Below are 14,982 nucleotides of genomic sequence, written 5' to 3'. Positions count from 1 at the left end.
TCAGTGCTTTCTATCTCATTGTAAATTTTGTGTGGTTACCTCTAGTTTGCCCATATTGTAAGTATAATTCATGCCTATGTGATATGCCTATTCTTGCTAACTAGATGAAAAGCTCCTTGAAGACCTGTATAGGCTTTTTATGGCTTCTCTACATATACCCTCCTAGGGGCACAGTACTGTATACATAATAGATGTTTGAATTTTTTTAATTTCCAGATAGTAAAGGTACTTCTATGTTTCCTGATTTTAGAAGGTTGCTAGTCTTAAGGACATGTGAATGCTGAGTCCTACCCAGAGAACATAAGAGGCCTGTTTGGCTTATCAGGAACCTCTGGCTCACTATTCTGAATATTTTGTTCTTTGCCAGCTTCGTAATAAACACTTACTCTTTTATTCTTCCCTGCTTTATTTGTGATTTACTTTGAAATTGAAATACCACACTGTAGTCTCTGTTTTATAAATTCACATTATATGTTTCTGTACAGTGGTTACTTATCTACTTTTTATTTGTGTCATTATCTCTGCTGTTGGACTGCAAACTGGTGAATAGTAGCTATTTCTATTAGGATACTATCAGTTGCAACTAACAGAAAACTACCTCAGGCTTAAATTGTATAGGGGATGTGTTAACTTACATGTAACTGAAAGATCCAGAAGTGGTACAGACTACAAGCACGGTTTAATCAGGGCTTTTACATCATTTGTTTGCTGTTCTTTTTGTATCAGCTTTTTCCTCATTCCGGCTTTCTTCTGAGTCCCAAAATGACTTAAGAATAAGATGCTGGCCAGATGCATTGGCTCACGCCTGTAATCCCAGCACTTTGGGAGGCCGAGGTGGGCAGATCATGAGGTTAGGAGATCGAGACCATCCTGGCTAACGTGGTGAAACCCTGTCTTTGCTAAAAATACAAAACATTAGCCTGGCATGGTGGTGGGCGCCTGTAGTCGCAGCTACTCAGGAGGCTGAGGCAGGAGAATGGTGTGAACCGGGGATGCGGAGCTTGTAGTGAGCAGAGATTGCTCCACTGCACTCCAGCCTGGATGACAGAGCAAGACTCTGTCTCAAAAAAAAAAAAAAAAAAAAGAATAAAATGCTTTCTCAGGCACAGTTTGGGGAATGTGGGAGCCTCCCTGACAATCATGGAACAATTGTTTTACCCGGGTTCTGATTGGTCATTACCACATCCAGTCACTGTGGTGAAGGAGAATGACCTGAGTCAAATGCCTGTCACTAAGTTCATCTGGGGGTTGGAGAGAGGGTTGCAGAGAGTCAGCCCCACCCAGTCCACGTGGTTGCTACACATGGGAAGAAGTAGAATGACTGACTACAGTATTCATGAAAACAGGATGGTTTCATATTTATTTATATCTCAACTGGTTCCCAAAAGTATTATATACATAGAACATATATCACAATATGCCTGTTTCCTCATTTCATCTAAGAGAGATGGAAGGTTCTGTCAGGGAAAGTTTAAAAATAGGAATAAGATGATTAACGTGAGATAAATCAGAAATATTTAATAAGGACCTCAATGAAGCTGAAAAAACAGAACCAGTGAAGTAGAGCCATAAGGAAGAAGTACTTGGTGAAAATGAGGCATTAGAAATGAGTGCTGAATAAGCTACAGTTAAGAAGTTACTCTGATACCTAGTTCACTACTCAGAACTTAGTAGTAGCAGTGCCTTTGCTCTCACAAGAGTGATTGAATAGGCTGTTCTCAGACATTTTCTATAATACCTCCATTATTTTAGTCCCTAAAATGAGACTAAATGAGATGCCCTGTTAGAAATGTGATCTTTTGTTTCTTTGAAATACAGTTTCACACTGTCACCCAGGCTCTAGTGCAGGGGCATGATCTCAGCTCACTGCAACCTCTGTCTCCCGGCTTCAAGCAATTCTCCTGCCTCAGCCTCCCAAGTAGCTGGGATCACAGGCGTGCGCCACCATGCCCGGCTAATTTTTGTATTATTAATAGAGACAGAGGTTCAACGTGTTGGCCAAGCTGGTCTCAAACACCTGACCTCAAGTGATTCGCCCTCCTCAGCATCCCGAAGTGCTGGGATTACAGGTGTGAGCCACTGCACCCGGCCAGAAATGTGTTGTGTTTTAAATCTCTCTTAGCAAATCCAAGCAGTAATGCTGTACAAGTGTCGTTAGTCTTAAGCTTTATATGTATTTCAGACTTTGCTTGTCTTCCTCTGCTTATTTTTAAAATATCCAAAGATACTTCATTAGTTACCACAGGTTGAGTATCCCAATACAAACTGCTCTAAAATCTGAAACACTTTGAGCACTGATGTGATTCTCAGAAGAAGTGTTAATTGGAGGATTTTGGATTTTCAGGTTTAGGGATGCTCAGCCCTTAAGTATGTTATACAAGTATTCCAAAATCAGAAACACTTCTGGTCCGAAGCATTTCGGATAAGGGATACTCAAACGTGTAGTGAGTTTTGTTATAAAATTTATTTGCAACTCAGACTGGGGAAAACTTTGTTTGTGCCAAAGTGTTTTAATAACTCTTCTCACATAATTGAATGATATTTTTCCCCCAGGGAATGGATTTGTAAACTCAAGAGCTTCTCCAAATTTGATTGGAACTACTGGTGCAAATAGTTTAGGCAAAGTCATGCCTACGAAGTCTCCCCCTCCACCAGGTGGTGGTAATCTTGGAATGAACAGTAGAAAACCAGATCTTCGAGTTGTCATCCCCCCTTCAAGCAAGGGCATGATGCCTCCACTAGTAAGTTGAACCTTTCTTCAACTTCATTCTTTAAAACATGTATTTTATATGTAGCTTCCTTTGGAATTTTCTGTGCCACCATAGAATCTACACCTATTCCTAACAAATATTTCCATTCGAAATTAGTATTTGAAGAGACAAGTCTATTTCAAATACACAAAAATCAGATTATGGAAATTTGCTTAACGGTTATTTAAAATTAAAGCTAAATATGAACATGGTTGGAACTGGAGGTTATTAAGTGAAATAAGCCAGGCACAGAAAGATAGATACTGCATGATCTCACTCATATGTGAGTGAGACCTAACAAAATTGATCTTGTAGAGACAGAAAATAGAATGATAGCAGAGGCTGGGAAGGGTGTGTGGGTGGGAGATGGGATGAAGAGAGGTTGATTCGTGGGTAAAAACATACACTTAGATACAACAAATATACCCCTGTATTTGATAGGAGAGAAGAGTGACTATAGTTAGCAACATTGCAGATGGAGTATATTTCTGAGTAGCTAGAAGAGAGGACTTGAAATGTTCCCAACAAATAGAAAGTATAAATATTCAAGGTAATAGATACCCCAAATACCCTGACTTTGATCATTACACATTCTATGAATGTAACAAATATTCACATGTACCCCATTAATATGTAACACTTTTAGAGATTATTATGTTTAATTTTAATTTTACCAGGCTAGAAATATTAAACATGAGTTATTTATTCGCTGTACTTTGTATACTTTCATTAATCAATTAAACATGCTTTTCTGTGAGAGAAGCACTAAACTATTAGTTAGAAAATTCTGCATACCAGGCAGGGTACAGTGGCTTACATCTGTAATCCCAGCACTTTGGGATGCCAGGGTGGGCAGATCACCTGAGGTCAGGAGTTCAAGACCAGCCTAGGCAACATTGTGAAACCCCATCTCTACTAAAAATACAAAAATTAGCTGGGTGTGGTGGTGTGTGCCTGTAATCCCAGCTACTCAGGAGGCTGAGGTAGGAGAATCACTTGAACCCAGGAGGTGGAGATTGCAGTAAGCCGAGATCATACCACTGCACTCCAGCCTGGGTGACAGAGCAAGACACTGTTTCAAAAAAAAAAAAAAATTCTGCATACCACAGAACTATTGTAGGATAGGGAAGAATGCACACAAACTTGAGTGAGTTATTCTCCAATTAATTTTATTTGCTTATTCCTTCTCAAATAACCTTTCTATTTAACTGTATAAAGAATGCAGGTAGCCTCTATTCCACTCCTTGATGACGGCTTTAGGGTTCTGGTCTCATTTGTTTTTGAGTCTTAAGTCTGTTTATGAAGAACAGGACAATATATTTATCCCCCTTAGCCTCTTGTAGAAAAAAAACTGGAATGTATAATCAAGTTTTAAAATCTCTTAGTTTAGTAACTGTTTGACTGCTAGCATACTAAATGATATGCCAGGTGTTCTCTCTACTGAGCAGTTGCTAAACTCACCATTAGAGTTTTTGCTAAGTGAAAGTGATGCTATCAGGCTTAGATAATAATTCCACATTGGTATAATGCTTTATAGATTCTAAAACACCTTCATGTGTATACTGTCTCATTTAATTCTCAGTTAGCTTGTGATCATTGCAAGGTAGAGATTAGGAAACTGAGTTAAAGGTTATTACTTGTCCAAGATAGTTCAAAATAGAGCCAGGACCAAATCTCTTTAAGTCTTATAGTCCAGGTCAAAAAACAAGTACTTTTTTATTTGGTGATACAGAAGTCTGGAAACAGTCACTCCCAGCCTTACAATTAAAAAAACTTGGATATACAGAAAGTTCATAGTTTTCCTTGAACTCATTATAGTGCTGAGATTTCAGGGCAACCAACTGGCCCAGATGCTCCAGAGTCAAAGATACTGTGAGGAGAGATGACATTTGAGCATTAGGCAAGACACAGATAGTAAGAGTTAAGCTAGGGTGATTGGTGAATTGCTGGAGACCAGGTGTACACTGACAGAACTGTGTGAAACTCCTGGGGGCCGCAGTATAAAACAGGGTGAGTCTGTGTTCTCTTGTAGACTTTTTTCTCCATGAATCCCGTGGGGTGCTCAGAAGCTCCTGCAAAGGTCTTGCTGTGGTACACAACTGGGAGAGGGGAAGAGTAGCTCTACACTAGGGGCAAAAAGTTTTGCCTGGATCTTTTTGTCTTCTTTCTCTAATATGGAACAAAAGCTTTAATCTCTAAGACGACGAACAACAAACATTATCACTCTTAGGGCACTGTTGAAATCCTGTTTAATGGAAAAGGCAAAATATCTTCAGCCAGTGGTGAAGGAACAGGAAGACATGCTCGGTATGGAGCAACGCCAGGAGAGTGGCAGGATGACTGAGAAGGCCACAGCCTGAGGCACAACAAGAGAGGGGATGACTTAAAGCTGAGAGTGGAGCAGTCACTAGGGGAAAATCTGGCATGCAGATAGATCCCCACCCCCAGAGGGATATGAAGCTTGTGGTAGGTGCCCTGATGGTAACCAGAGCAACAGTAAGGCTCAAACCTGGCCCAGCTTCTAATGAAATTAACTCGAGTCTTGCACTAATAGCTTAACAGGAGGGAAAAACCTGTAGGTCTATTAGTAGGAATTACCCATGCTGAAATACAAAGAGAAGAGTGAAAACAAGACAAAAAACAGAATGAAGTATCCAAGAGCTATGCGCCATTATCAAATGGCATAACATATTTATAATTGGACTTCCAAAAAGACAAGAGAGAACAGATTAGGAGTAATATTTTAAAAAATAACCAGTACCAAGCAGGATAAATACGACTGCCAACACACACACACACGCATACGCACACACACTCTCACTCTCAGACTGCTAAAAGCAAAAGATCAAGAGAATAATCTTAGAGAAGAGATATATTGTATACAGAAAAACAAGGATTAGTACCGTACTTTTTTCTTCACAAACTAAACTATGCAAGCAAGAAAAGGGGAGTAACATTTAACGTGCTGAAATTTTTAAAAAATTCCTCTCACCCCAAAATTCTCTACTCACCAAAAATATCTTTGAGAAATGACGATTTCCTCAAACAAAAGTCGGGGGAATTTATTGCCAGCAGACCTGCTCTACAAAAAATGTTAAAGGACTCTGATCCCAGCAAAAACTTGAGTCTACACAAAGACCTGAACAGTGGAAATGCAATAAATGAAGACAAATAAAATCTGGTTTTCCCTACATTTTATAAACGTTTTATTTTTAGAACAATTCTAGATTTATAGAAAGATTGCAAAGATAGTACAGAAAGTTTTCATATACCCCACACATAGTTTTTTTCTGTCATTAACATTAGTATGGTATATTTGTCACCACTATTGAACCAGTACTGATATGTTGTTATTAACTGAAATTCGCACTTTATTCAGATTTATTTATTTTTAACCTTGTGTCTTTTTCTATTCTAGGATCCAATCCAGGATACCACATTACATTTAGCAATCATGTCTCTTTAGCCTCCTCTTGACTGTGAGAGTTTCTAAGACTTTCCTTGCTTTAATGACCTTGACAGTTTTGAGGAGTACTAGTCAGGTATTTTTATAGAATGTCTCTTAGTTAAGATTTGTCTGATGTTTTTCTCATGCTTAGCCTGTGGTTGTTGGTTTGAGGGAGGTAGGCCATAGAATTAAGATTTTCGTCTTAATTCGCCATTTTCGTCACATCATATCAAGAGTGCCTACTACATTTATTATCCCTTATCTGAAATACTCAGGACCAGAAGTATTCCAGATTTCAGATTTTTTCAGGTTTTGGAATATTTCCCTTATACTAATAAGTAGAGCATCCCAAATCCAAAAATCTGAAATCCAAAATGATCCAATGAGTACACGTTGGTGCTCAACAGGTTTTGGATCTTGGAGCATTTCAGATTTCAGATTTTCAGATTTGGGATGACCAGCCTGTATCGTCATAACTATTGCTGATGTTAATTTGGTCACTTGGCTGATGTTTAACAGGTGTTTAACAGGTTTCTTTTCTGTAAAGTTACTCTTCTGCTTTTCATACTATAGCCTTTGGGTAGGAAATTACCATGTTCAGCCCACACTTTTAAGGAGTGGGGAGTTTTCTTAAGAGAAGGATATCTACATAAGTTATTTGGAATTCTTCTGCACAGGAGATGTATCTCTTCTCTCTCATTTATTCAACCATTTATTTCTATCAATATGGACTCGTGGGCATTTATTTTAATACTTTGGTTTATAATGCAGTACCACGTTTTTCTGTTGCTTTGTTCTAGTTTCAGCTTTTGAGGGCTGTCTGCTTGATTCCTGTGTCCCTTTAATATATCCTTATTTTTGTGGGTTTTTATTTATTTATTTTTTTATTTTTTAGGGGAAATGGGTGCTTTTTTATTTTCTGGCACTATAATATGTTCTAGGCTGATCTTGTGTGTTTTCTGCACCAGTCCTAGAATCAGGCATTTCTCCAAGGAACATTAATTTATTTTTATGGAGTATAAAAGAAACCACGATCCAAGTGCTTTCCCTCTTTTTAATTGCTCCAAAAGGTATCTGACTATATAAGGCAAAAATAGTAACAGTGTATTTTGTTTCTGTAGCACATGTCAAAATAAAATATATGACAATAAAAGATGGGAGGGAGGAATTGACTCTACATGATATAAATATTATTTGAAGAAGAACTCAAGGTGATTAAAGATATATATTGTAAACCCTAGTGCAGATACAGAAGAAAATTTAAAAGAAGTCATTCTATTGACTTTAAATAAGTCAATAGAAGAGATAAAATAGAAATATAAAAAATGCTCTACTAAGTAGCCCAAGAAATGGACGAAAAGAAGACAAACAAAAAGCAACATAAAGGTAGCTTTTAATTCAGTCATATAAATAATCACATTGAATGTGATGAGAACACATCAGTTAAAAGATCATCAGATTTGTGTTTTTTTTGTTTTTTTTTTTTTCTTAAAAAGTTCTGTGGTGACTCATGCCTGTAATCCCAGCACTTTGGGAGGCTGAGGCAGGCAGATCACCTGAGGTTGGGAGTTCGAGACCAGCCTGACCAACATGGAGAAACCCCGTCTCTACTAAAAATACAAAATTAGCTGGGCATGGTGGTGCATGCCTGTAATCCCAGCTACTTGGGAGGTTGAGGCAGGAGAATCTCTTGAACCCCGGAGGCAGAGGTTGCAGTGAGCCAAGATTGTGCCATTGCACTCCAGCCTGAGCAATAAGAGTGAAACTCCGTCTCAAGAAAAAAAAAACAAAATTGCTGCCTACAAGAAATCCACTTTAAATATAAAGACATAGGTAAAAGAAGGGAGAAAATTTACTGTTGCAAACACCAAAACGAAAGGTAAAGCAGACCTATTAATTTCAGACAATGTAGGCTTCACAACAAGGAAAACTATCAGCAATAAAGAGGGATGTGACCTAGTCCACTTTCCAAGAAATAACTGTCTTTAATGTTTATGCACCTAACAACAACCTTCAAAATACATAAAGTGAAGACTGATAGAACTAAAAGGTGAGTAGAAAAATCCACAATTGTAGTTGGGGATTTCAACATCCCTCTCAGTAACTGATAGAACAAGTAGGCAGAAAAATCAGTAAGGGTCTAGATGATCTGAGCAACACTTGACCAACATGACCTAAGAGACATTTATAGAACATGTCAGTCAACAACAGCAGAACACACATTTTTCACAAGAGCACATGGAACATTCACCAAGATAGACTATATCCTATGCCAGGGAACAAACTGGCAAGTTTCAGTGAATTGAAATCATACATGTTATATTCTCTGGCCAAAAGGAAATCAAACTAGAAGTCAATAACAGAAAGTAGGAAAATGGCCATATATTTAGACATTAAACAATATACTTTAACCCAAGGACCAGAGAAGAAATCTCAAAGGAAATTTAAAAATACGTATAGCTGAATGAAAATGAAAATACAGCATCAAAATTTTGAGGCCCAACTAGAGTAGTGATGAGGGGAGATTTATAGCAACAAATGCCTATATTTGAAAAGAGGGATCCCAAATCAGTAATCTAAGCTTTTACTTTAAGAAACAAAAAAGAAGAGCAAACTTAACCCAAATCAAGCAGAAGAAAGGAAAAAGAGCAGCAATTAATGAATTTAAAACAGGAAAACAAAAGCAAACCAAAAACTTTGTTTTAAAAAAAAAGAGGTAATAGAATTGATAAACCTCTATCCAAGCTGACCAATGGAAAAGAGAAGACCCAGGTAGGTTATCAGTATCAAGAATATGAACAGATACATTACCCAAAAGACACTGAAAGAATACTGTAAGCGTCTCTGTTCTAATAGATTTAATAGCTTAGATGAAATGGGCAAGTTCTGGGAAAGATACAAACTACCAAGGAACTACTAAACTCATTGAAGAAGAAATAGTTAACTTGAATAGTAACTATTTTAAAAACAGAATTCCTAGTTTAAAAACCTTTCACAAAAGAAAACTCCAGACCCATATGATTTAACTGGCAAATTCTGCCAAACATTTACAAAAGAAGTGATACCAATTCTATACAGTCTCTTTCAGAAAAAATTAGGAGAGAACACTTTCCAACTTATTTTTTTTAGGTCAGCATTACCCCAGTGCAAAACCAAAATAAGGCAACACAAGAAAAAAAAATCTACAAATCCATATTCCTCATGAACTCTAGACACAAAACAGTAAAAAGTAAATTGAGCAATAAATAAAAAGGATATTATATCAAGACCAAGTTGGTTTTATCCCAGGAATGCAAGGCTGAGTCTACATTTGAAAATTCATTAGTATAATCACGATGTTAACAATTCAACATCTATTCATGATTAAACAAAAAGAATCTCACTGAGCTAGTAATAGAAGGGAAATTAATAAAGAGCATCTACAAAAAATATCCAGCTAAAATACTTTATAAGGGGAAAGCACTGAGTCTGCTAGTGTTTGGAGCTAGGTAATGATATTTTTTTTCTCACCAGTCATATTTACCATGGTAGTAAAAGTCCTAGCCAGTACAGTTAGGCAAAAATTAATGAATAAAATGCATATATATATCGGGAAGAGAGAAATTAAACTTTCTCTATTCACAGAAGATACATTCTTTAATGTAGAAAAATATAAAGAAATTACAAAAATCCTCGGACCAATCCGTGAGTTTAGCAAGGTCTCAGGGTACAAAGTTAGTATATAAAAATCGATTATATGCCAGCAGTGAACAATTGGAATTTGAAATTGAAAAAACAAACTAAACAAAAAAACCCTAACTAAAGGAAAGAAAAGAAACATCTAGGTACAATTGTGACAAAATATCTACACAGTCTGTATGTTGAAAACTGCAAAACACTGATGAAAAAAATAAAAGAGGACCTAGATGAGTAGATAGATACATCATGTTAATGGATTTCAAGACTCAGTATTGTCAAGATGTCATTTCTTCCCAGATTGATCTGTAGATTAAACACAATTTCAGAATCCTGGCAAGCTTTTTTTGTAGATACGAACAAGCCAATTCTAAAATATATAGGTAAAGACAAAGGAGTACAATAGCTAGAAAGATTTTAAGAAGGAACAAAATTTAAAAAAACTACTACTACCTGGTTTCAAGACCTACTATAAAGCTATAGTAATCCAGAAAGTGTGATATTGGCAAAAGGATGGGCACATAGATCACTGGACAAAACAGCTCAGAAAATATAGACCTATGCATGTATATTCAGCTGGGTTTTTGGCAAAGTTAGTAAGGCAGTTCAACAGAGAAAGGATGGTAGTTACAACTAATGGTGTTGAAACAATTCTACATCCATACACAAAAACAACCCACTTGATAATAACTCAGACTTTATTAAAAAATTAACTAAAATTGGATTATAGACCCAAATTTAAAACAGGAAACTGAAATTTAGAGGAGAAAATCCAACACCAGAAGCAGGATCCATAAAGAAAAAACTGATGTATTGGAGGTTATCTTAAGTTTTGGAGGTTAACCTTAAGTTTTGCTCTGTGAAAGGTACTGTCTGGAGAATATAGGATGACCTACAGATTAGAAGAGAGTAATTGCAAGTCACATGTCCATTAAAGAGTTTGTATCTTTAATGTATCCAGAATATTGTAAGCATTCTTAAAACCCAACAGTAAGAAAACATATTTTTAAAAAGGCAAAAGGCACAAGATCTGAACAGATACTTCAAAAAGAAGATACATGGATGGCAAATAAGCGTTTGAAAATATGCTTAATATTATCAGGCCCTACGGAATTGAAAATTAAAACCTAATGAGATACAACTACACAGCTAGTAGAATGGCTAAAATTTAAGAAGAACCGATGGCTGGGCACAGTGGCTCACGCCTGTAATCCCAGCACTTTGGGAGGCCAAGGTGGGCAGATCACCTGAGGTTGGGAGTTTGAGACCAGCCTGACCAACATGGAGAAACCCCATCTCTACTTAAAAAAAAATTAGCCAGGTGTGGCGGTGCATGCCTATAATCCCAGCTACTTGGGAGGCTGAGGCAGAAGAATCACTTGAACCCAGGAGGCAGAGGTTGTGGTGAGCCAAGATTGTACCATTGTACTCCAGCCTGGGCAATAAGAGCGAAACTCTGCCTCAAAAAAAAAAAAAAGAAAACTCAAAAACTAGAAGTGCTGGTGAGGATGCAAAGCAAAAAATCTCTCTATATGTTTGGAATGCAAAGTGGTACAGCCACTTTGAAGAGTTGGTCAGCTTCTTATGAATCTAAATATATACTTGCTGGCCAGGCAGGGTGGCTCATGCCTATAATCCCTGCACTTTGGGAGGCCAAGGCAGGAAGATTGCTTGAGCCCAGGAGTTTAAGACCAGCCTGGACAACACAGCAAGACCCTGTCTTATAAATAAAAACATAAATAAACAAACACTTGCTGTACAATCTGGTAATGCCACTCCTAGAGTATTTATGCACATGAATTGAAAACTGTACTTACACAGAAACCTATATCTTTCATAATTGTAAAACACTGAAACTAGCCTAGATGTCCTTCAACAGATGAATGGATAAGCACACTGTATGCCCATATAAGGAAATGCTACTCAGCAGTAAACTATTCACACAGCAATATAGATGAATCCTGAGTGAATTTTGCTAAGTAAAAGAAGCCAGATCTAAAAGTCCACAGTCATGTATGATTCCATCTATATTTCATTCCGGAAAATGCAAAACTCCCTGGCTGCCATGGGTTGGGAGTGGAGAGAGGAGTTGACTATAAAGGGTTAGTATGAGGGAATTTTTGAGGTGATGGAACTAATCTGTGTGATGCTGTTTTGTTAGATGCATGGGTCTGCATTTATTGAAACTCATAAAATTGTACATACAAAGAGTGATTTTTACTAAATGCAATTTAGTAAAGATTCCGGGAGAGCCCAAGATGGAATGCATATTGTCACACATGAATATAACTTTATTACAGATGAGTAACATGATATCGAAGGGCTGAGGAAGAAAGAACCCAGTCTGAGTAAATTTGGAAACTGTTTTGACTGGATACTGTAAGGTTAGAGACCAACAAAATTCTAGCAAATTACTGTACTCTAGATGGTAAATTCATCCCTCACATACACAAAGGGTTGAACATATAAACATATAACTAAATATAAACAAACAAATGGACATTGTAGATAAAGGGAGCCAGGTTTCTCATGGTTGGAGGAGAAAGTTGCAGATAACCAAGGGGGTGTAGGGGTGGGGGTCTAGAATGAGCCTATGTTTCAGGGTTATAGTTGAAGGATTTAGTAAGAGTATATATATGTACATACATACACATAGATATATGTGTATATATATTACATATATATGTGTATATATATACAGACATATATATGTGTGTATACACATACAGGTAGATGGATACAGAAATATGTATGTGTCTGGCTGGGCACAGTGGCTCATGCCTGTAATCCCAGTACTTCAGGAGGCTGAGGCAGGCAGATGTTGAGCTCAGGAGTTTGAGACCAGCCTGGCCAACATGGCGAAACCCCATCTCTACTAAAAATACAAAAATTAGTTGGGTGTGGTAGCATGCACCTATAGTCCCAGCTACTTGAGAGGCTGGGGTGAGAGGATCACTTGAGCACAGGAAGTCGAGGCTGCAGTGGCCTGTGATTGTACCACTGCACTCCAGCCTGGGTGACATAGCGAGACCCTGTCATGCACACACAAAGATACAGTTGTGTGTACATATGAATTAGTATACATTATATATTTCCTGGCTCTGTTGGCTGAGAGGTCTGTGAGGCAGTAGCACACAGTAACTCAACTATCCGGTGCTCAGATTTTAGTTTCTGAACACCATTTTCTAATATAAGGGCGCAGGGCTGCTTGGAAAAAATGGTTTGTTGTAGATTGGGGCAGGGAATCGGGATGAGCCAGAGTTGTCAGAGGTTAAGAAAGTGCTTATCAAAAGTCACAGGAGCTGGCCTTTCGAAAGAGTTTCCAATACCAAAACTAGAACAATTTGAGTAACAAAATAAATAACAATAGTATTGGATTATAGCCCAGGGAATAAAAAACATTGAGTCCATTACTGATTTAAATAAATGATTGAATAAATAAGGAGAAAGGGACAACTCTTTCTTAGAACATAACTCTAATTAATTAATGTAGAAAGAATGAGAGATAGTAAATCACCATTAGAACACCACAGTACAATGGTAATTATTGCAGGCAAAGTCAGTGGATAATGCTAACATAAGTGGGCAAAAAGTTTAAGTAAAAAACCGTATTTGCTTAGTCTCAAAATGTCTCTTCCCAAATATTTGTTTCTTACAAAGGGAAAAATTAGAGAATTAGAAATAAGAGAATCCTGGAAAACACTGCCTTAACCAGAGGATCAAGGTTAACATCACCAGTAATGGGACATAAAGACAACATGTGCCTTCCAACATGACATGCTAAGAAGGCCGTGTCTCTCTGTGGTATTCTTGCAAAAATCCATGACCTTCTATCTGATTATGAATGAAAATCAGACCCAAATTGAGAGACATTCTATAAGATACCTGATCAGCACTCTTTCAAAAAACAGTGTCAAGGTCATGAAAAGGAAAGACTAAGGAACTGTCACAGAGCAGAGGAGACTAAGGAGACGTGAGGACTAAAGGCTTGTGGGATCCAGGATCTGATCCTGGGTCAGGAAAAAGGACATCAGTTGAAAGACTGGCGAAATCCAAGTAAAGTCCAAAGCTTTAATTGGTGCTATATTGGTTTTATTAGTTTTGACAACTGCATTGTATTTCCTTGTGATGTTAACATTGCAGGAAGCTGAGTGAGATGTGAGGGAGCTCTCTTTGCAAATGCTGTCTAAAATTATTTCAGAATAAAAAGTTTAAAATCCATATATACGTACATAACAAAGAAATATACCCCAAAAGGGAGCCAAGAAAAAAAATGGCATTTAGGATAGTTATGTAGCTTACCTTTCAGATACTGGATATGCAATACTTGCTACTGTCTTTCAGAAATAAACTATGCAAATGTCATGTAAGGCACAGAAATGTTTATAAGAATTGTTAGTAAACTGCCAATTTAAAGACAAACTACATTTAAGCATTTAGCAATTGCTTAAGAAAGTTATGTCTGGTTGTTAAGCATGAAGCGTCTCTGTGGAAAACTCAAAATGTGTCATATGAACTATTTACACACTTATTCCTGTACATTAAAGTGAAAACCATATGTTTTACACATACACAGCTATAATGTTTGACAGTGTAATATTTTTATGTGTACCTTGTGTTTGGAGATATGTAAAGATATCTGTAACAGGACAGTTGAATAGCATCTTGCCCACATTGGAGATAGCAGTTGTAGATCAAGTGATTGTTTTTCAGAGTAAGTAATCGGTCCCACCTACTTTACACCATTTACAGAGAAACCTCCTTCCAGATTAGGGCTTTGTGTATCAGTGGCACTTACAGCGACACTTTTCACAGATTGACAGAGAAGTTTAACTTATTCAAGTAAAATAAGAGAAAGCTGATTAGACTGTTTCTAGTATATTAATATTTTCTAAATATTATGAAGCAAAGGAGCAAAAATGTTTCATTTCTTTTTTTTTTTAGACAGAGTCTCCCTCTGTCATCCAGGCTGGAGTGCAGTGGCGCAATCTCAGCTCACTGTAACCCCTGCTGCCCAGGTTCAAGCAGTTCTCCTGCCTCAGTCTCCCGAGTAGCTGGGATTAGAGGCACCTGCCACCACACCCTGCTAATTTTTATAGTTTTAGTAGA

At 37.4% G+C, this 14,982-nt stretch overlaps 1 protein-coding gene across 10 annotated transcripts in view; it reads left to right on the top strand.

The window, feature by feature from the left end:
- Positions 1-14,982, top strand: part of MEF2A (myocyte enhancer factor 2A) — a 160,761-nt gene that overhangs the window by 131,953 nt on the left and 13,826 nt on the right. For all 10 annotated transcript variants that reach the window (XM_050798583.1, XM_050798584.1, XM_050798586.1 and 7 more), the window contains one exon: positions 2,554-2,741. In XM_050798583.1, the coding sequence (XP_050654540.1) occupies positions 2,554-2,741 (188 nt within the window). The remainder of the gene's footprint in view (positions 1-2,553; positions 2,742-14,982) is intronic.

The sequence above is a fragment of the Macaca thibetana genome, chromosome 7, assembly GCF_024542745.1.
Source record: "Macaca thibetana thibetana isolate TM-01 chromosome 7, ASM2454274v1, whole genome shotgun sequence".
NCBI classification, from domain to species: Eukaryota; Metazoa; Chordata; class Mammalia; order Primates; family Cercopithecidae; genus Macaca; species Macaca thibetana.
This window is presented reverse-complemented; position numbering and strand designations above follow the sequence as displayed.